The sequence below is a fragment of the Oncorhynchus mykiss genome, chromosome 17 (genome assembly GCF_057628025.1).
Source record: "Oncorhynchus mykiss isolate SJ-2025 chromosome 17, ASM5762802v1, whole genome shotgun sequence".
Lineage (NCBI taxonomy): Eukaryota > Metazoa > Chordata > Actinopteri > Salmoniformes > Salmonidae > Oncorhynchus > Oncorhynchus mykiss.
Genome location: NC_143038.1, coordinates 36690048 through 36712121, shown reverse-complemented (window position 1 = coordinate 36712121; position 22074 = coordinate 36690048). Strand labels below are relative to the sequence as shown.

Here is a 22074-nt window from a genome sequence, read left to right as displayed (position 1 = left end):
CCCCATGTCCGTTATGGATATGTGGCATAGACAACAAGCAATTTATGGACAGAATCGAAATGATCCTAAACAGGCATATGTTTGTTAAAGTAGATGTATATAATTACCCACTCAACTGACAGAGCCTGTTTTATGTTGTAGTGAAATATAAAAACTTGACACAATGTGTTGGTGCTGCTGTAGGCTTTTTAGAGCGTTAAAGCTTTCCTTCGGCGCTAGGATCCAGCGTCCTGAGCTCAGATTTTACCTCCCGCCCCATGCAGCTCGCTGTATTCTAAACCGTCCGCCAGAACACTCACATGCATGCCGCTACTTCCTGGATGGAAGAATGGAACCAAAGACAGTTCGGTACGTTTAGAAAGTCTGTGATGGAACGCTTCCAGCACTGCCTTTGCAACATTCTCTCTACATTCATAAGTGGCGCCGCGGGTCACCGCTGAATGGACGAACATAATCAGTAGCCTATTCTTCGACCATTTTTTCCCTCAAGTTGACGAAATTGAGTCGGGCTCGTTGACTTTCACCTATATGATTCACTTTGGGAATGTAGAAAGAAAGCTTGGATGCATGTGGCCGACTGTGACAAAACTATTTTTCTGCGGTTCACAGCCATAGATATTCCTTGAAACATATGCTTAATTGGCTTCAAGTGAATTGCCATCAAACTACACTCCATCTGACACTACAGTTGGGTTTGCGCCCTATGTGCTAACGTCTGTTTTCTACAATCAAGTTTATGTAATTTTGTAGACCTCAAACTTTGGTCACCCGTTGCCTTCTTGTTGCTCTCGATGAGTATTTTAACATGCGGAGAATACTGGAACCGAGTCACTGGTGGACCTTACCCATAATTTGTTCAGCCTTGGCCGTGTTTACCGACTGTCATCCTGGTAAGTCGTTGCATTGTTTGCAATATTGTAAACTATTTGTTCACTGCAGTGTGTGTCGTGCTTATATAGGCAACAATGTTAATCTATATTTGTATTAAAATCAAGACCAGGGAAATAACATTTCCAATTTTGCCCTGATCACGAAAAGATAACAGGACGAGAAGACTTGCTGCTGCTAGCTACTGCCGCATGGAAGATGAGATATTCATCCTACATACATAAGTGATTTCTCACGAAACCCAGACACAAAAACACCATGATTTTGGGGTTTTTCATGAAATGTAATCCATAGTATAGTCATTTGCAGCAAGGAGTGTTGACATATATTTGACATTTGTATCTAATTGCATAATTGAGAAATAATTTCTCAAAATTGCCATATTTTTGACATTTTGGATAAATATGTCTTAAATGAATTGTGTATTAATGATGTATTACAGCCTGATTAATCAGACTACTACATATTAAACATGATGGACTGGTGTCTAAATAGTTGGGGGAAAAAATACTTTCCTGTGGATATTTTGTCTCAAATTACTCTACCGGTGAACCACAAAGACAACCAACCAGTAGAGTAAGTTTACATGTCATTTATTCAACATTTTGTCTTGAAAGGAACATTTACAGGATTTTGCAGGGATTACTTTCAGGCTGTACATACCAATGAATTGTGTATTACAGCCTGATTAATCAGACTACATCTGTAGGTGCTACAAAGCAAACATTGGTGTCAGATGAAGCTTTACCTCTTGCTCTGTAATATGAGTAGTATTTTGATTTCAATAACTTCTTCTTTTTTTTTACATTCATGAAAATCTATTTTTAGATTTGGCAATTTAAAATGTATATATTGTTAAACATAATATATTCTACGGCAGGGTTCCCCAACTGGTGGCATTCTGCCCGCAAGTGGTTTGATTTGGCCCCTCAAGATTTTGCCTATTTAATTTCATTGTTGGACGTAAGACTGTAAAAGCACCAGGAAATCAGCTCTTTGTGATTTTAATTTAAGAATCTGTTACCAAGTATTCCTATGCCTAATAGAGAGACACGTGATCGTATACAAATGTAAGCAAGGTTTAAAATTATTACGTTTTAGTCAAACATTATATCTGTTTGGGTTTCTTGCGGTCAATTTGCAGTCTACAAATTATTTGTAATTATGTTCCGCCCCCCCGACAATCCGCTCAAGAAATAATCATCCCACAGCTGAATCTAGTTGATGATCCCTGTTGTACGGGCATATCAAAGTTCCAGAGTGGGGATCTCTGCTACTTTTAGAGTTATGATCCAATTTGTAAGCATTACCATCAGAGTGAATGTGAAAATGGATTTTAAATGGTCTTCCAGCTGCTGGTGATTGGTAGAATGTTCAATGAGACAAGTAAATGGAGGGATGTGATTGGTTACATTACCTACAATGCAAATTACTCTATAAAATGGGCCCTAAATTTAAAACTAGCGGAGATCCCATTCTGGAACTTTCATATGCCCATAGAGTGAGTATATTATGTTCAACAATATATTGAGATGTTTGCCAAATCAACAATGGTATATTTTCAATATTAATCTTTTATATTTTTCAATATTCATAAAGAAAACTGTAATAAAAAAACTACTCATTGCACAGCAAGTTTTAAAGCTTCATATGACAATACATTTTATTTGCAGCATCTACAGATGAAACATTATGCAGTCTTAAGGAGGCCTGGGTAATGCCAAAAATGACATAAATATGCCAACTTTGATGAATTATTTCTTAATTATGCTTTTAGATTCATATGTCAGATATATATCATTAACCTACCTCCCTGCAAAGGACTATTCTATGGATTACATTTTGTGAAAATCCCCAAATCATGGTATTTTTGTTTTTGCTGAATCACTAATAATGTGACTTTGCTAAAATTGGCAGAAATTTCAACATGGGATGAAATGAAAAGATTGACATTAGTTTCAATGTAGAAGAATGAGTCATTCATGTTGTCGTAACCACCCATGGGAAATATTAGGTTATGAAATGGTTTCAGTAAAGGAACTGAGCAGTATCTGCGGGATGCTTGGCGCATGTAGCCTACAGAAGGTGTGACAGGGTGGCGGTGTCTGTCCGGTACTTTGGCAGGTCTGATGCACAGACATGCAGTGATGTAACAGCAGGACTGGAACCACAGAGAGGAGGAGGGGTCACATCTCCTAAATTCTCGCGGTCACTGCGCATGGCCATCCAGAGCCAAGATTTTAATGGATCATCAGAGCCTAGCACTTTGATAGGCTAGGCTATAATTCTGAGTGCAAAAACACAAAATAATGGCAAGTTTGAGTGCATATAGCCTTTAAAGAACTAGCCTACCTCGTTGTTTTTTAAACTTCACGTTTTGGACTCGACGTGTCAATGTATGGCTCATACATGCATAATGAACGATCTACACAGTCCTCTCTCTCAGCGGAAAAAGCCACAGAATCCTTACATTATAACCTACTTTAATTTACGGCGTGAGATTATGCGCTCGTTCCTGTCATGTAGTGAACGTGACCTCTGAAGCAAGTGTGTTGAGTGGCTGCATGCGCTTAACGTTTAGCTATTTTGATAACCGCGAAAATATATTGAATCCGTCGGGCTCAAATCCATACATCAGAAGTTAGAATGCATCCGAAATAAGAAGTTAGAGCTATTAGACCTTGGTAGAAACTTAATTTCTCTTTTTCAATACATTTCTCTACAAAACAGAAAATGTTGTGCGCTAAAGATGGCGTTGTAGCCACACAAATACATTTAGAAAATAACTGTCAACCCAATCAGAAAAACTGCGCTGGCAACGTTTAGCTCCTAAATTGTGTCGCTGGTCAATTTTGGAATATATTGCAAAGTATGCTATAAGGTTCTTACCAGCCGCGTGTCCATCGCCCATCATGACACAACACACACATTGATGTGTTCAAGAAATGCAAAATATCGGCCTACTTTTCTGTTTGTGTTGACCATCCATCCAAATCAAGTAATTCCATCTGTCCACCTTTTGTCCATATACATGTTCACACAGGTATTCCATGATATGGGGTAATAATCCAACACTGCAGTTGATTGCCAGAGATCATCATTCATTTGCATAGGCAAATGCTATATATAATCAATACACAACTTTCAAGGTAGTAGGACATTTGATGCAAACATATAACTAAATTTTACATTGTATAAAATGACATTATCACATTAGCTTGCTCGTTTGCCATACTAGTCTGAGACCATGCATGCAACTACGGGAAGTCGGGAACTGACCTGCAACAACCAATTGTGATGGACAATGTTGATTGGCAGGCGGAATACTGTCCATTGAGGTTGCAAAGTTAAAGTGGGAGGCAGGATTAGGTCGACCCACTATTGTCCAATGAGGTCCACACCATATAAACACTAGAGTTTTTTTTTATTTATTTTTTTACTCTTTTTGCGCATACCGCGCAGAGCCTCAAGCACAATGACATGATAACTTTGTGCACAATTGTCAGGGACCCGTTTTTGCTTGTGAATGCTACTTTCAAAACTATTGGCTGAAATGATACAAAGCGTGTGGAAAATCTCAAAGGAGAAGTTAGCTTTTTTTTTTTTTTTTTTACAACCAAATCTCTTTTTTTGATGTAAATGACATGTTATAGAAGGGTATTTTTTATTTTTTTATAGCAATTTCACTTGTTTTTGAGAAATTTACCCCAACCAGCGAATCACTTCCTCATCCTTTTTGTGCAGTACGTGGGCTCTGAAAAGACATGAACAAATGCTCTAAAACACTCAAATACGTCCTCGAGCTTCCCCCCCCCCCCCCCCCCCCCCCCATCACTGTGTAGCCTGCTTCTATAATGGACGGAAAGGTATCGCTCAAGTAGAAACAAAATTGAATATATCGTTGTGGATAAAGTTTGGAATGACACAATTTAACGTGTACAACATCTAAAGACCTGCATCACTATACTGAGAGCTTTTCCGTTTATAAAAAGACTTACTTGGGTGTTTTTTTTGGAACATTTCTTCATGTTTTTTCAGACCCCCTGTACTGCACGACAAGAATGAGGAAATTATTTGCTGGTTGTGGTAAGTCTCTCGAAAACAATTAACACCCCAATTACATACTTTAAAAAAAAAAGGTGGTTCTCAAAAAGCAACATTCTCCTGTACACAACCACTTCATGGAGCAATTCAAGGGGATATACTCATGACATTACATTGTTGCAACTTGTGGTTTCTAGATTAGACCGTGTATCATTCTGATGACCTTGATGGAAAGTGAACTGTAAATGAAACATGCAAGTCGGCTTATTAGCTACATTGTTATAATGTTGCAATAATGTTATTAATGCATTGACCTGTTCTCTGCACAGCTAAACTCCTGAGTTCAACTCAGCTCCTCTTTGCTGTCCTCCGTAGCAGTCACATTGAGATTCAATAGTCAATCCTGTAATAGTTTTCCATTGTGGTTGTCGCGTGGGTCCTAGAGGAGCTGTTCCTTAGACCGAGAGATTAGAGATGCATACGGTAAAGAGAGAAATCTAACAAATGCCATGGAAATGCATGGGGGAAAGATCCAGGATCTCCTCATTGCCCCCCAGAAAAATGTTCTTACATTTTTAGGCTATTGTTTATGTGTGTATTTCAAACTATGTTGAGTTAAAAATTGGAGTATCGTTATTGTTTGGAGGTCAACCCCATTACATGTTTATGACATCGTCACCAATCAACTGCTTTACAGTTAAAAACGACTTTGAATACCACCACCTATTTCTGTATCCTAGCTAAGCTACCAGCTTGTCACCACTTCTAAACCTGAAAAGGGACAACTTCTAAATGTTATGCAGCAAAAACAACCAAATATTTTCAAATTGGTCCAGTTACAATAAGTAAATCATGACAGATTTGACGAATATCCACTTTGTTAGATCAGATTTGTTGAATGTGGGCCAATCTGGCATGCTTCTTCCAGCTCCCACGGTCTGCGTACCATTGATCTCTTTACCACATCTATAAAGTGTTGGTCCCCATGTTTCATGAGCTGAAATAAAAGATCCCAGAAATGCTCCATGTGCACAAAAAGCCTATTTCTCTCAAATTCTGTGCACTAATTTGTTTACACCCTGTTAGTGAGCATTTCTTATTTGCCAAAATAATCCATCCACCTGACAGGTGTGGCATATCGAGAAACTGATTAAATATCATGATCATTACACAGGTGCACCAAGTTGAGGGGAATATAAAATGCCACTCAAATGTGCAGATTTGTCACACAATACAATGCCACAGATGAGGGAGCGTGCAATTGGCATGCTGAATGCAGGAATGTCCAACAGAGCTGTTGCCAGAGAATTGAATGTTAATTTCTCTACCATAAGCCGCCTCCAATGTCGTTCTAGATCATTTGTCAGTACGTCCAACCGGCCTCACAATCGCAGACCATGTGTAACCATGCCAGCCTAGAACCTCCACATCCGGCTTCTTCATCTACGGGATGGTCTGAGGCCAGCCACCCGGACAGCTGATGAAACTGAGGAGTATTTCTGTCCGTAATAAAGCCTTTTTGTGGGGAAAACAATATAATATTTTGATTACCCAAACGTAATCTGATTTACTTACAAAAAAAAATAATGTATTACTTTCCCATTAAGAGGCATTAGACGACAAAACTGATACATTACACGTGTCATTATGGTGGCCTCTGACTTGTGGTCAGATTCACTCAGGTGGACCAAATGTAAACTTTTTTCAATGCTGAATTGAATGTTATTGAGATTTTTTTTTTAAATTGCGCAAACATCCTTTCTGAAATCCATCCAAGAAGTAATCATCTAGTTTTTCATAATTATCTGTAATCTGATTAAAATATTTTTGCTGGTAATGTGACTGATTTGGTATTTATTTAAAAAAAAAATTATGTAATCAATTACTCCTGGTCATGATGATCACCTTATCCCCCTGGTCACATGTGGTTTGCACCACATCCCATCACCTGTCCAATCAGCACCCAAGCTACAGAGATAAGGAAGAAAAACAGGATTATTCTTGTACTGTCTGGGACACATTCACATCAAATACAGTATTCATAAAGTGTCTCAGAATAGGAGTCCTGATCCCCAAGTCCATATAATCTGATTCATGATGATCTAAAAGGCCAAACTGATCCTAGATCATCCAGCACTCGTACTCTAGTACAGTTTACAGAGGTCCAGAGGGGTATACTACAAAGGAGGATCAATGACTAACCAGAAATAACCATTAATTGTCTGGGTCATTAAGAAAGCTTAACTTAGATATGTTTTTTGTTTATTGAGGATATAAGACCATACCCATTCCAAGCTTATCTTTCAAAAAGAATATGAAGTTATTTAAGAATATTTAGGCAAGTTGGCTGGCTAACCCATTGATCCTGCTTTGTAGAATACCCCTCAGACCTCCAGTGACGGGGAGAGAGTAGAGGCATACTGTAGCCAGGAAAACATACTCTGTGTTCCGTCCACTCTCCTCCTGTAGCTTTATTAGAACCGTGATGAATGTCCAGGCAATAAGGCACTGTCACCAAAGGACGAATACCGCTGCACTCAAGGACTCAACCATATCAATAACTGTCCTCCATCCCTCCATCCCCTCCTCCATCCTGCCATCCTTCTCTTAAACAATCTCTCCCTGACATGAGCTGTCAAGTCAGCTGTACTTACGGCTGAGGAGTCAGTAGCCTGGTCTGGGCTGGGGAGAGGGAGGTATAGAGAGTTCATTCTCTGGCAGGGGTTTACCTAATATACGTCCTTCCCTTTCTCGGTCTCCTCATGTTGTCTATTGACTGATCCTTTAAAAACAATGTTTACATGTGCTTTTGTTGCCATCATTGAATCACTCTAGATGTCCCTTGGAATTTGAAATTCACAGTGCACGTATCATTTGTGTCCTGTTATTGTGGGTATATCCCAAATGGGTAATGTTCATGTGTTTAATTTCCAATGTGTGTCAGCTGTATTTTACAGGATGTGTTGTTGTGATGGAATGCTATGGGGAGATCTCACACAGCACTTCAAACCGACTCCCGAAAGAGGCACATTCTTGTCAGTGATGATGTTTTCCCTTCTTCTGCTACTGTATTGCCTTCCCCTGCAAAATCCGTTTTCTCTTGCTCTATCAACTCAGTAACTCATCTATTGATTTGGGTTTGAAAGGTATGATCTTTCTCACTATTACATTATTATTATTATTTATTATTATTACTATTTATTATTATAGCAATGCTGAAACCAAACTACAGTATTTCGTCCCATGTTTAAACAAGGCAGTGCTCATGTCTATGGTCCTTCACTAGTTGTTTTGCTTTCCCTCACGTCAAACAATGGAGGGATTGAAGGATTTGGAGGATTTAGTATTCACGGTAATCCAAACTCCTCTCTGTACGGATGAGAAAGCAAAAAGTAAGGTTTTTACTGAAACAAATACAAATCAAGGGGCCAGTCATGTACAGTACTTGTATTTAATGTCTGAAGTGAAAAAGGCACATGTTATATTTGGCCTTTGTCAGGTAGGTTACCACGGTTTTGTCCCTGTTCATTTGATCTACCCTATTTTTGTCCTGGGATGCAAAAGTCCCTTGGCTGTGTTTTAGAAGCTTCCAAATTAGTGAAGTGCCTTTCTGATAATGCAACCCTCAACACCGAATCCGTTTCCCACTCATTGTTTTAAAGGAGACTAGAACAAAATGGAGTCTTGTTGGGTTTTCGGATGATCCGTGTTATCCGGGATCCTTGATGTCACTACCCCATTGAAGGTTAAATTGAATATGGTTGGGGTTGGGGTTTATGGTAGGGACGTCCCAAGTATACCGGATAGCGCTTACCGTTTTCCGATGACATGATTGTTCTTTGTATTGGAATTCTGTTTGTGTTCCATTGCTATATTTTTACATGAGAGTTTCTTATTTAAAATCGCATGAGAAAGTGATATTTGAGGAGATTTGGAAATTCAATAAGCGTGCTTTGTAATGTATAGTATACATCAAATAACCTGGTATTGCGTGTTCGTGTCTTGGCAGTGTGTAAGACATTGTGAAGTGTTTGTGTGTATGTGCACGTCTGCGTGTGCTCTCCGTCCCGTGTGTGTGTGTCTCCTTAAATGGTTGTGTTCTCTATCCTATTAGTTGCTGACAGGGAAAAGGTTGAACCTGTATATACAAAGTGTTTTGATATGAAGTGTCAGTCTGACAGACTTAGAATAGACTGCAAAAAGCCTCTGCACACACACACACACCCACAGTAAGGATCTACGGGATCGGTGTCCCTATTCCCGGGACGGTTGTTGCTAACGTGCGCTAATGTGACTAGAATGACGACGTAAGTAACAGCAAATTTTACAGGACATAGATATGTCTTATATGGTCAGAAAGGTAAATTATTGTTAATCTACCTGCACTGTCCAATTTACAGTAGATATTACAGTGGAAAAATACCATGCTATTGTTTGAGAAGAATGCACAACAACAAACTTATCACGGTAACTGGTTTGATACACCTCTGAAGGTAAATGATGTACTTACATTCAGCAATCTTGCTCTGATTTGTCATCCTGAGGGTCCCAGATAAAAAATGTAACAGTTTTGTGTGATAAAATCAATTTTTATATTCAAATGTAGGAACTGGGTTCTACAGTTTGAACCCTTTTGAAACACACGTTTTTTTTTGTTTTCATTATCTTTTACCAGATCTAATGTGTTATATTCTCCTGCATTAATTTCACATTTCCACAAACTTCAGTTTCCTTTCAAATGGTATCAAGAATATGCATATTCTTGCTTCAGGTCCTGAGCTAAAGGCAGTTAGATTTAGGTATATCATTTTAGGTGAAAATGTAAAAAAAAAAGAAAGTTTGATCCTTTATTAAAATGAAGAAGCTCTTTTATACAGCCTGCAGTCATTGTTTGTGTAATGCATGAATGTGTATTTCATTCGTTGGAGTGGTTGCTTCCCTCATGCCTAATGAGGCCGAAGCTCCATAGTGATTGAGTGGCTGCCAATATAATGAAATCAGAAAGGGATCGTTCTTCCTCCCATCCCGTCTCTGCCTCTCTCTCTCCTATCCCTGACCTGCATAATGAGAGGTAGTTAATCATTTAATTGAAAGCCAAGGGGATCAATAAGACTGAGGTATTAAAAGTAATTGGACACATTGATCAAAATACACATTTTTTCTATTGGCGATTGGTTGGTTATTTTCTCATGTTACATTTTATTGGGGACATGTTGGATACTGTACTTTGAATAGGGTGCTTGACATTACGGCCTATCGTAAAAAGCCTAATGGGTAGAGATTAGAGGTCCACCGATTATGATTTTTCAACACCGATACTGATTATTGGAGGACCAAAAAAAAAACGATACCGATTTAATCTGACAATTTTTTTGTGTGTTTTTTTTGTAATAATGACAATTACAACAATACTGAATGAACACTTATTTTAACTTAATATAATACATCAATAAAATCAATTTAGCCTCAAATAATGAATAATGAAACATGTTCAATTTGGTTTAAATAATGCAAAAACAAAGTGTTGGAGAAGAAAGTAAAAGTGCAATATGTGCTAATGTTTCAGTTCCTTGCTCAGAACATGAAAACATATGAAAGCTGGTGGTTCCTTTTAACATGAATCTTCAATATTCCCAGGTAAGAAGTTTTAGGTTGTAGTTATTATAGGAATTATAGGACTCTTTCCCTCTATACCATTTGTATTTCATTAACCTTTTGACTATTGGATGTTCTTATAGGCACTTTAGTATTGGCAGTGTAACAGTATAGCTTCCGTCCCTCTCCTCGCTCCTCCCTGGGCTCGAACCAGCAACACAACGACAACAGCCACCATCGAAGCAGCGTTACCCATGCAGAGCAAGGGGAATAACTACTAGAAGGCTCAGAGCGAGTGACGTTTGAAACGCTGTTAGCGCGCTAACTAGCTAGCCATTTCACTTCGGTTGCACCAGCCTCATCTCGGGAGTTGATAGGCTTGAAGTCATAAACAGCACAATGCTTGACGCACAACGAAGAGCTGCTGGCAAAACACACAAAAGTGCTGTTAGAATGAATGTTTACGCGCCTGCTTCTGTCTACCTCCGCTCAGTCAGATACTTGTATGCTTGTATGCTCAGTCAGATTATATGAAACGCAGGACATGCTAGATAATATCTAGTAATATCATCAACCATGTGTAGTTAACTAGTGATTATGATTGATTGTTTTTTTACAAGATAAGTTTAATGCTAGCTAGCAACTTACCTTGGCTTACTGCATTCACGTAACAGGCAGTCTCCTTGTGGAGTGCAACGAGAGAGAGGCAGGTCGTTATTGCGTTGGACTAGTTAACTGTAAGGTTGCAAGATTGAATCCCCCGAGCTGACAAGGTGAAAATTTGTCGTCATTGAAAATAAGAATGTGTTCTTAACGGACTTGACTAGTTAAATAAAGGTATACAAAAAATGATTTCTGATTGTTATGAAAACTTGAAATCGGCCATTCCGATTAATCGGTCGACCTCTAGTAGAGATGCTGAAACAGAATTTACCATACTTTATCATTGGGAAGCTCAAAGAGATGCACACAAGCCCTGTCTTTGGAACTAGATTGACTAGTTAGCATAAGTCACCACAATCAAATTTCTATTAAATTGATTTATAAAGCCCTTTTTACATCAGCAGATGTCACAATTGCTTATACAGAAACCCAGCCTAAAACCCCAAAGAGCAAGCAATGCAGATGTAGAAGCACAGTGGCTAGGAAAAACTCCCTCTGTTCCCTCCAGAAATATGAATTGTTCAAAGACTGGCTATGAAGTTTAGTGACACCTGGGCTCACCTTTTTTCAGGAATATCACAGTCCTCGTAGAAACACCCCCAAATAGTTTGGCTTGCCTTGGTCAACCCAACTTGTATTTGAAGCCAGATGAGAACCCCTGAACTGGACAAGTAAAACAAACTCTGCCTACTATGCTTATTTGATTTGAATTAAAATAAATATTGCTTATGCAACAGCAGACTTCAAATTGCTCAAAGTATCTGTAGGCTACTCATTAATTTGTTAAATTTGACTACAGCAGCGGACATGTATTAGGCCTAGCCCCTGAACACATGGATGAATTAAAGATTCTGATCAACATGAGGTTATTAGTTATGACAGTCACCCCACACGGTTACCTGAGGGGATATACAGTATCTTTCACACAATGATGCAAGAAGGGAGTTGGAATGGAGTGTAAAAATATCTTGCTGGAAGCTACGAGCATTGAGTGTACACAGTTCAGTAGCTAAGTGCATTCCTCCCCAACACAAGTCATATATTATGATCAACATGAGGTTATTAGTTATTGGTACTCATTACACACAGTCACCTGAGGGGATATACTTTTCACTGATGCAAGTTGGAATGAAGTGGAGATTTGTGGAATTATCTGATTGGAAGCTAAAAACACAAGTGCCATCGTCATCAACACAAGTCATGAGTGTAAACATCTTATCCTGAGAACCCAAGATGTGCTTGTCTCTGACTGTAAAAACACACTAGTAAGGGCACGTGAAGGAATCGACTATACCTAACATAGTAAATAGTATGCTATGTTGCTTTTGGTATGGTTATATAAGACTGAGGGTTACTTAACTTTTTAAGGTGTAGGGGGCAGCATTTTCACTTTTGGATAAATAGCGTGCCCAAATTCAACTTCCTGCTACTCATGCCAAGAATATAAGATATGCATACTATTAGTAGATTTGGATAGAAAACACTGAAGTTTCTAAAACTGTTTGAATCATGTCTGTGAGTATAACAGAACTTATGTAGCAGCCAAAACCCTGAGGACTAACCGTTCAGATGTTTTTTTTTTAGGTCTCTGTCTGTTCAGTGAGTTGGGAAACAATATTTCTTAGGCATTTGTTTTCAGTTCCTACCGCTTCCACTGGATGTCACCAGTCTTTGGAATTTGGTTGAGGTTATTCCTTTGTGCAATGAAGAAGTACGGCCATCTAGGAACTGGGTAACACTGTTGAGAGTGCGCAAGACTTGAAAAGTAGCATTGGTTTGTTGTCTTCCTGTATTGAATACAGATAGACCCGTCTTCAATTTGATCAATTTATTAACGTTTAAAAATACCTAAAGTTGTATTGCAAAAGTAGTTTGAAATGTTTTGGCAAAGTTTACAGGCAACTTCTGAGATATTTTGTAGTGACGTTGCGGAAATTGGAAGCTGTTAATTAATGAATTAATCGAACAAAAGGACCAATTGTGATGTTTATGGGACATATTGGAGTGCTAACAAAAGAAGCTCTTCAAAGGTAAGGCATATTTTATATTTTATTTCTGCGTTTTGTGTAGCGCCTGCAGGGTTGAAATATGCTACTCTCTTTGTTTACTGTTGTGCCTTCATCAGATAATAGCTTCTTATGCTTTCGCCGAAAAGCCTTTTTAAAATCTGACATGTTGGCTGTATTCACGAGTGTAGCTTTAATTTAGTATCTTACATGTGTGATTTAATGAGTTTGATTTTTATATAATTTTATTTGAATTTGCCGCGCTGCATTTTCCCTGGCTTTTGGCCAAGTGGGACGCAAGCGTCCCCTATACCTTAAGAAGTTCAGGCTAACAAAGTAAGGTGGTTGGTCATATAACACGAACTACTAGCAACCTAAAGGTTGCGTGTTCGAATCTCAACACGGACTAGCAACTTCTTACCATTACTTACAGTTGAAGTCAGAAGTTTACATACACTTAGGTTGGAGTCATTAAAACTTGTTTTTCAACCACTCAACAAGAAATTTGAGTGGTTGAAAAAACTATAGTTTTGGCAAGTCGGTTAGGACATCTTCTGTGTCATTTTGTGTCAAGTCATTTTTCTAACAATTATTTACAAACATTATTTCACTTATAATTCACTGTATCAATTCCAGTGGGTCAGAAGTTTACATACACTAAGTTGACTGTGCCTTTAAGCAGCTTGGAAGATTCCAGGAAATGATGTCATGGCTTTAAAAGCTTCTGATCGGCTAATTGACATAATTTGATTCAGTTGGAGGTGTACCTGTGGATGTATTTCAAGGCCTACCTTCAAACTCAGTGCCTCTTTGCTTGACATCATGGTAAAATCAAAAGACACAAGCCAAGACCTCAGAAAAAAATATTAGACCCCCACAAGTCTGGTTCATTCCTGTGAGCAATTTCCAAATGCCTAAAGGTACCAATACTTCACTATGCCTTGAGACCAATGTCAAATTGTATGTGTTTTTATGTCCCATCAAATTAAGGAATATATTTTGCAAGATTTTAAAAATATATATTTTCAAGTAGTGTCCTTTTAAAAAAGAATAATACTTTGCCTTGGACCATTTTGTATTGGTAGTACAAACAATAGTATGCAAGTATAAACACCATGGGACCACGCAGTCATCATGCTGCTCAGGAAGGAGACACGTTCCGTCTGCTAGAGTTGAACGTACTTTAGTGCGAGAAGTGAAAATCAATCCCAGAACAACAGCAAAGGACTTGGTGAAGATGCTGGAGGAAACAGGTACAAAAGTATCTATATCCACAGTAAAACAAGTCCTATATCGACATAACTTGAAAGGCCGCTCAGCAAGAAAGAAGCCACTGTTCCAAAACCGCCATAAAAAAGCCAGACTACGGTTTGCAACTGCACACTGTCCTCTGGTCTGATGAAACAAAAAATATGACTGTTTGGCCATAATGACTATCGTTAAGTTTGGAGGAAAACAGGGGAGGCTTGCAAGCAGCATCATGTTGTGGGTGAGCTTTGCTGCATGAGGGACTGGTGCACTTCACAAAATAGACGGCATCATGAAGGAGGAAAACTATGTGGATATATTGAAGCAAAATCTCAGGACATCAGTCAGGAAGTTAAAGCTTGGGTCTTCCAAATGGACAATGACCCCAAGCATACTTCCAAAGTTGTAGCAAAATGGCTTAAGGACAACAAAGTCAAACCCATAGAAAACTTGTGGGCAGAACTGAATAAGCATGTGCAAGCAAGGAGGCCTACAAACCTGACTCTGTTACACCAGCTCTGTCAGAAGGAATGGGCCAAAATTCACCCAACTTATTGTGTGAAGCTTGTGGAAGGCTAACCGAAATGTTTGACCCAAGTTAAACAATTTAAAGGCAATGCTACCAAATACTTATTGAGTGTATGTAAACTTCTGACCAACTGGGAATGTGATGAAAGAAAGAAATAAAAGCTGAAATAAATCATTCTCTCTACTATTATTCTAACATTTCACATTCTTAAAATAAAGTGGTGATCCAAACTGACCTAAGACAGGGAATTGTTACTAGGATTAAATGTCAGGAATTGTGAAAATCTGAATTTAAATGTATTTGGCTAAGGTGTATGTAGACTTCAACTGTATCTACTTTGCAACTCCTAACTTTAACGTTAATCCCAGGGTTGAAAGTAGATTTAATTTCTTCCTGGTACAGGACCTCATATGACTCATGATATGTGTACATGCTCTTGAGTTAAGGCTTTCAGCATTTTTTATGGGCCTAATCATAGAACTACACTGAACAAAAATATAAACATAACATGCAACAATATTAAAAGATTTGACTTAGTTACGGTTCATACGGAAATTAGTCCATTTAAATAAATTCATTAGGCTCTAATCTATGGATTTCACGTAACTGGGGATACAGATATACATCTGTTTGGTCACAAATACCTTTATAAAAAAGGTAGTGGGTGTGGATCAGAAAACCAGTCCGTGTCTGGTGTGACCACCATTTGCCTCATGCAGCATGACATCTCCTTTGCATAGAGTTGATCAGGCTGTAGATTGTGGCCCGTGGAAGGTTGTCCCATTCCTCTTCAATGGTTGTGCGAAGTTGCTGGATATTGGCGGGAACCGGGACACACTGTCGTACACGTCAATCCAAAGTATCCCAAACATGCTCAATGGGGCTGGCTGGTTTCTGACGATCACGCAGGTGAAGAAGCTCGAGAGGGAAGTCTTGGGCTGGCATGGTTACACGTGGTCTGCGGTTGTGAGACCAAAAAATCTTAAAACAACATTAGAGGAGGGTTATGGTAGAGAAATTAACAAAGTTTTCAGGCAACAGCTCTGGTGGACATTCCTGCACTCAGCACGCCAATGGCACATTCCCTCAACTTGCGACACCTGTGGCATTGTTGTGTAACAAAACTGCATATTTTAGAAAAGCCTTTTATTGTCACCAGCACAAAGTGCACCTGTTTAATGATCATGTTGTTTAATCAGCTTCTTGATATGCCACACCTGTCAGCTGGATGGATTATCGTGGCAAAGGAGAAATGCTCAATAACATGATGTAAGCAAATTTGTGCACAATATTTGAGAGAAATAAGCTTTTTGTGTGTATGGGATGTTTTATTTCAGCTCATGACTTTGCATTTATATTTTTCATTTCATATAGAATCCCTTTTAATTCAACAGGATCTATGTGGTCGTAGTTGGAAAGATTTATCATTAAATTGTTTAAATGTATTACCATTTTATTGTGGCATAAACACAACCAGTCATTATGTTTTCATCTGATTGTCAAAAAAATCACTTCAAAGGGCTCCTTTGCCAGGCTAATTGTGCACGTTCATCTACTCGCAACATATTTCCAGCCTCCAAACAGTGGTGAATGGAAAGAGACATCTTTTACACAAAACATGTGATGACATGTGACAATTGTCCTTCAGCGAGAATTTATGCGTCCACTGCTGTCCGCACGCATCTCGGTGTCGGCCACTCGTCTCTGACTGACTTGAAAAAAGGTCAGTGTTCTCGTCGAACCACATCACATATTGGAGCATAGCCTATACCACCCGTTTTCAAGTCCATTCAATCATTTTTCATGCCTCTGACATGCGGTAATGATAAATAATGGTGTAATAGCCTTTTAAAAAAACTTTTTACAAAAATAATTCTCCCCAATTTCGTGATACCCAATTGGTAGTTATAGTCAAGTCCCATCGCTGCAACTCCCGAACGGACTCGGGAGAGGCAAAGGTCGAGAGCCATCCGTCCTCCGAAACACGATCCTGCCAAGCCGTACTACTTCTTGACACACTGCTCGCTTAACCCGAAAGCCAGCCGCACCAATGTGTCGGAGGAAACACCGTACAACTGGCGACCGAAGTCAGAGTGCATGCGCCCGGCCCGCCACAAGGAGTCGCTAGAGCGCGATGGGACAAGTACATCCCGTCCGGCCAAACCCTCCCCTAACCCAGACGACTCTGGGGCAATTGTGCACCGCCTCATGGGTCTCCCAGTCGCGGCCGGCTGTGACAGCCTGGGATCGAACCCCGATCTGTAGTGATGCCTCAAGCACTGCAGTTTTTTTGACATTTTATTTCAATTATTGTGATAGGCTCATGGTTTACCAGTATGGCGTACCCCCGCTATTTATTTTGCCGGGACACCATACCGGACCGTACTGCCTTGCTTAACCCTAACCTTAACCCCTAACCCCAGCCTTAAGCCTAGCTACCGTTAGCCACCTAGCTAACGTTAGCCACCACAAATTGGAATTTGTAACATATTGTACGAATTGCAAATTGTAACATTGTAATTTGTAACATCATACGAAATGGGTGATGGACATCCACAAATTAAGACATACCATACAAAACGTTACATATCATACTAATTGGTGTGTCCTGGATTTGCATTCACTATGTTGAGTCTAGCCCTGAGTCTAGGTTGGAAGGAAGGGTGGAACAGAACACACACAATTAACAACACAAGCCAAAACACTGAGCTGATTTCTGTTGATTTGATATCCTTGTTTTCCTATTACTAGGCGCATAGTGCAGCCAGCCAAGCGTCTCACTCCGACAGTTCAGCCTCTCTTAGTCTGAGTGAACGGTCTCCTCATTAAATCCTAGAAGTGATGATGTTTGTTTTCCACTTTAACGCTTTGAGACATGTCCGTCCCTGAGGGTCTGCTGTACTGCCGAGGCTGAGAGACTCTGCCTTGGGGATTATGTGTGTGTGTGTTTAGTTACTGTCTGTGTGCATGTCTGTGTTTTTGTGCGTACTTTGCACCAGTCACTGTGATCAGCTCAAACGTTCTGAGTGGACACGGTTTGTGAACATTTACACAGTAGGGGTGTGAAGGTTAAAACATTTAAACAAAATTGGGATCTTAACGTTGAGACAAATCTCTAATGGAAAAACACTTTTTTTTCCCCCACTAAATTGAAATCACAGTGCAGCTGGGTCACCTGCTCTTGCTCTTTGTTAAAGAAGCGAGAGTGTGTTCAGATTTAGGTCGGTTGGGAGTTATTCATTGATAGGCCCTATTTTACTGAAGTTGCGAGACATTGCAAGCCAAGAAATTGCATAATATAGCATTACATTGCGAGATACAGATACACCGGTCTATATAAGGACCCACAGTTGACGGTGCATGTCAGAGCAAAAACCAAGCCATGATGTCGAAGGAATTGTCTGTAGAGCTCCGAGACGACAGGATTGTGTTGAGGCACAGATCTGGGGAAGGGTACAAAAATATTTCTGCACCATTGAAGGTCCCAAAGAACACAGTGGCCTCCATCATTTCAGTTGAATACATTCAGTTGGACAACTGACTAGGTATCCCCTTTCATTCTTAAATGGAAAAAGTTTGGAACCACCAAAACTCTTCCTAGAGCTGGCCTCCCGGCCATACTGAGCAATCGGAGGAGAAGGGCCTTGGTCAGGGAGGTGACCAAGAACCCGATGGTCCCTCTGATAGAGATCCGGAGTTCCTCCTGTGGAGATGGGAGAACCTCCCAGAAGGACAACCATATCTGCAGCACTACACCAATCATCCTCTCCAAAATGGCCTTGCAGTCAGACGTCTTTTGTCCTCGTCTTACCGTCTTAGATCTTTTTTTCTTCACATATATTTTTCTTAACTTCAACTTCAACTCTCCTGCAATCCACCTGACCCAATGTGGTATGGATCTGCTATTTTCTTTACTTTTGAACCGGAACCCCCAACAGAAGCTAGCTAGCAACTGATAGCGGTCATCAGCTAACTTTAGCCCGGACAACTCTCACCAGTCTGCCCAGCGCGACTAAAACCAGAGCAAATCGGATGTATTTTTCTCAATTTCCCCTGATTCCTACCGCAAGCTCTGAACCTTTTCACCTGGATCATCGCAGCTAGCTAGCTGCTATCTGAGTGGATATTCCTGGCTAACGTCTCTGTCCCGAAGCAAGAACCAATTAGTCTGGAGCTAGCCTTTGCTAGGCCCATCTCCCGGCTAGACGAAGAGGTCCGTCAGCCACTCTTTTGGCTACAATACATATTTTGCCAATTTGGCCTGGACCCCTTTTACTGCCGACACTGAGCGCCACCGACCCATCACAACTGGACTACCGACGTCATTTGCCCGGGGGGTTTTCCAACTGGCTCCTCCGTCGCGACGTCCCCTGAATACCCATCTGCTAGCCTGCTAACCGCGTCCCGCTCGCTGTCTAGAGCATATCGGACTGTTAGCTGAAGAGGCCCTTTGGACAAATTCTTTGGCCACTCTACCTATTTTGCCAATTGGCCTGGACCCTTTGACCACACGGAGCCCTGCTGATCCCATGCTTTCCACCTGGCTACCCCTACAACGGTCAACAGCCCTGCTCCCCCGACAGCAACTTGCCCAAGCCTCCCCCATTTCTCCTTCACCCAAATCCAGATAGCTGATGTTCTGAAAGAGCTGCAAAATCTGGACCCCTAAAATCAGCTGGGCTAGACAATCTGGAACCTCTCTTTCTAAAATTATCCACTGAAATTGTTGCAACCCCTTTTACTAGCCTGTTCAACCTCTCTTTTGTATTGTCTGAGATCCCCAATGATTGGAAAGCTGCCGCGGTCATCCCCCTCTTCAAAGGGGGAGACACTCTAGACCCAAACTGCTACAGACCTATATCTATCCTACCCTGCCTTTCTAAGGTCTTTGAAAGCCAAGTTAAGAAACAGATCACCGACCATTTCGAATCCCACCGTACCCTCTCTGCTATGCAATTTGGTTTCCGAGCTGGTCATGGGTGCACCTCAGCCACGCTCAAGTTCCTAAACGATATCATAACCGCCATCAATAAGAGGCAATACTGTGCAGCTGTATTCATCGACCTGGCCAAGGCTTTCCACTCTGTCAATCACCACATTCTTATCGGCAGACTCAACAGCCTTGGTTTCTCAAATGACTGCCTTGCCTGATTCACCAACTACTTCTCTGATAGAGTTCAGTGTGTCAAATCGAAGGGCCTGTTGTCTTGACCTCTGGTAGTATCTATGGGGGTGCCACAGGTTTCAATTCTCGGGCCGACTATTTTCTCTGTATACATCAATGATGTTTGTTCTTGCTGCTGGTGATCCTCTGATCCACCTCTACGCAGACGACACCATTCTGTATACCTTAGAGCCTTTTTTGGACTCTGTGTTAACTAACCTGTAGACGAGCTTCAATGCCATACAACTCTCCTTTTGTGGCTTCCAAATGCTCTTAAGTGCTCTTAAGTAAAACTAAATTCATGCTTTTCAACCGATCGCTGCCCTCTGCTTTCTAAGCTAAGCACTCCACTTCTCATGCGTTCAAACCAAGCCATGACAATGTTTCCCCAGTTTTATTGCCATACAACTCTCCTGCTGTGGCCTCCAACTGCTCTTCAATAAAAGTAAACCTAATGCATGCTTTTCAACCGATCGCTGCCTGCACCTGCCTGCCCGTCCAGCATCACTGCTCTCGGCAGTTCTGACTTAGAATATGTGGACAACTACAAATACCTAGGTGTCTGGTTAGACTGTAAACTCTCCTTCCAGACTCACATTAAGCATCTCCAATCCAATATTACATCTAGAATGTGCTTCCTATTTTGCAACAAAGCATCCTTCACTCATGCTGCTAAACATCCCCTCGTAAAACTGACTATCCTACCGATCCTTGACTTCGGAGATGTCATTTACAAAATAGCCTCCAACACTATACTCAGCAAATTGGATGCAGTCTATCACAGTGCCAGCCATTTTGTCACCAAAGCCCCATATACTACCCACCACTGTGACCTGTATGCTATCGTTGGCTGGCCCTCGCTTCATATTCGTCGCCAAACCAACTGGCTCCAGGTCATCTATAAGTTTTTGCACCTTATCTCACCTCACTGGTCACCATAGCTGTACCCACCCGTAGCATGCACTCCAGCAGGTATATTTCACTGGTCACCCCCAAAGCCAATTTTTCTTTCGGCCGCCAGTTCTCTGCTGCCAATGACTGGAACGAACTGCAAAAATCACTGACGCTGGAGACTCATATCTCCCTCACTAGCTTTAAGCACCAGCTGTCATAGCAGCTCACAACAGATCACTGCACCTGTGCATATCCCATCTGTAAATACCCCATCCAACTACTTCATCCTCACTGTTTTTTTACATGTTTTATTTTGCTGCTTTGCACCCCAGTATCTCTACTTGCACACTAATCTTCTGCACATCTATCACTCCAGTGTTTTAATTGCTATATTGTAATTATTTCACCACTATGGCCTATTAATTGCCTTACCTCCTTTATACTTCCTCGTTTTCACACACTGTATATAGACTTTTTCTATTGTATTATAGACTATGTTTGTTTGTTCCATGTGTAACTCTGTGTTGTTGTTTGTGTCGCACTGATTTGCTTTATCTTGGCCAGGTCGCAGTTGTAAATGAGAACTTGTTCTCAACAAGCCTACCTGGTTAAATAAAGGTGAAATAAAAAAAATATATAAAAAAATGTCTTTATGGTAGAGTGGCCAGACGGAAGCTACTCCTCACTAAAATGCACATAACAGCCCGCTTTGAGTTTGCCAAAGGGCACCTAAAGACTCTGACCAAGAGAAACAAGATTCTCTGGTCTGATTTAAACCAGTATTCATATCTTTGGCTTGAATACCAAGCATCACGTCTGGAGGAGACCTGGCACCATCCCTATGGTGAAGCATGGTGGTGGCAGCATCATGCTGTGGGGATGTTTTTTAGATGAAGGGACTGGGAGACTAGCCAGGATAGAGGCAAAGATGAACGGAGCAAAGTACAGATAGATCCTTGATGGGAACTTTCTCCAGAGCGCTCAGGACCTCAGACTGGAGTGAAGGTTCACCTTCCACCAAGACAATGACTCTAAGCACACAG

At 40.6% G+C, this 22074-nt stretch overlaps 1 protein-coding gene across 2 annotated transcripts in view; it reads left to right on the top strand.

Moving 5' to 3' along the window:
* The first annotated feature begins 190 nt into the window (after positions 1 to 190).
* The window catches only part of LOC110494079 (receptor-type tyrosine-protein phosphatase gamma), a 278030-nt gene continuing 256146 nt past the window's right edge, over positions 191 to 22074 (top strand). For both annotated transcript variants that reach the window (XM_036950121.2, XM_090205441.1), the window contains exon 1: positions 191 to 890. In XM_036950121.2, coding sequence (XP_036806016.1) covers positions 806 to 890 — 85 coding nt within the window. In that variant the 5' untranslated portion in view covers positions 191 to 805. The remainder of the gene's footprint in view (positions 891 to 22074) is intronic.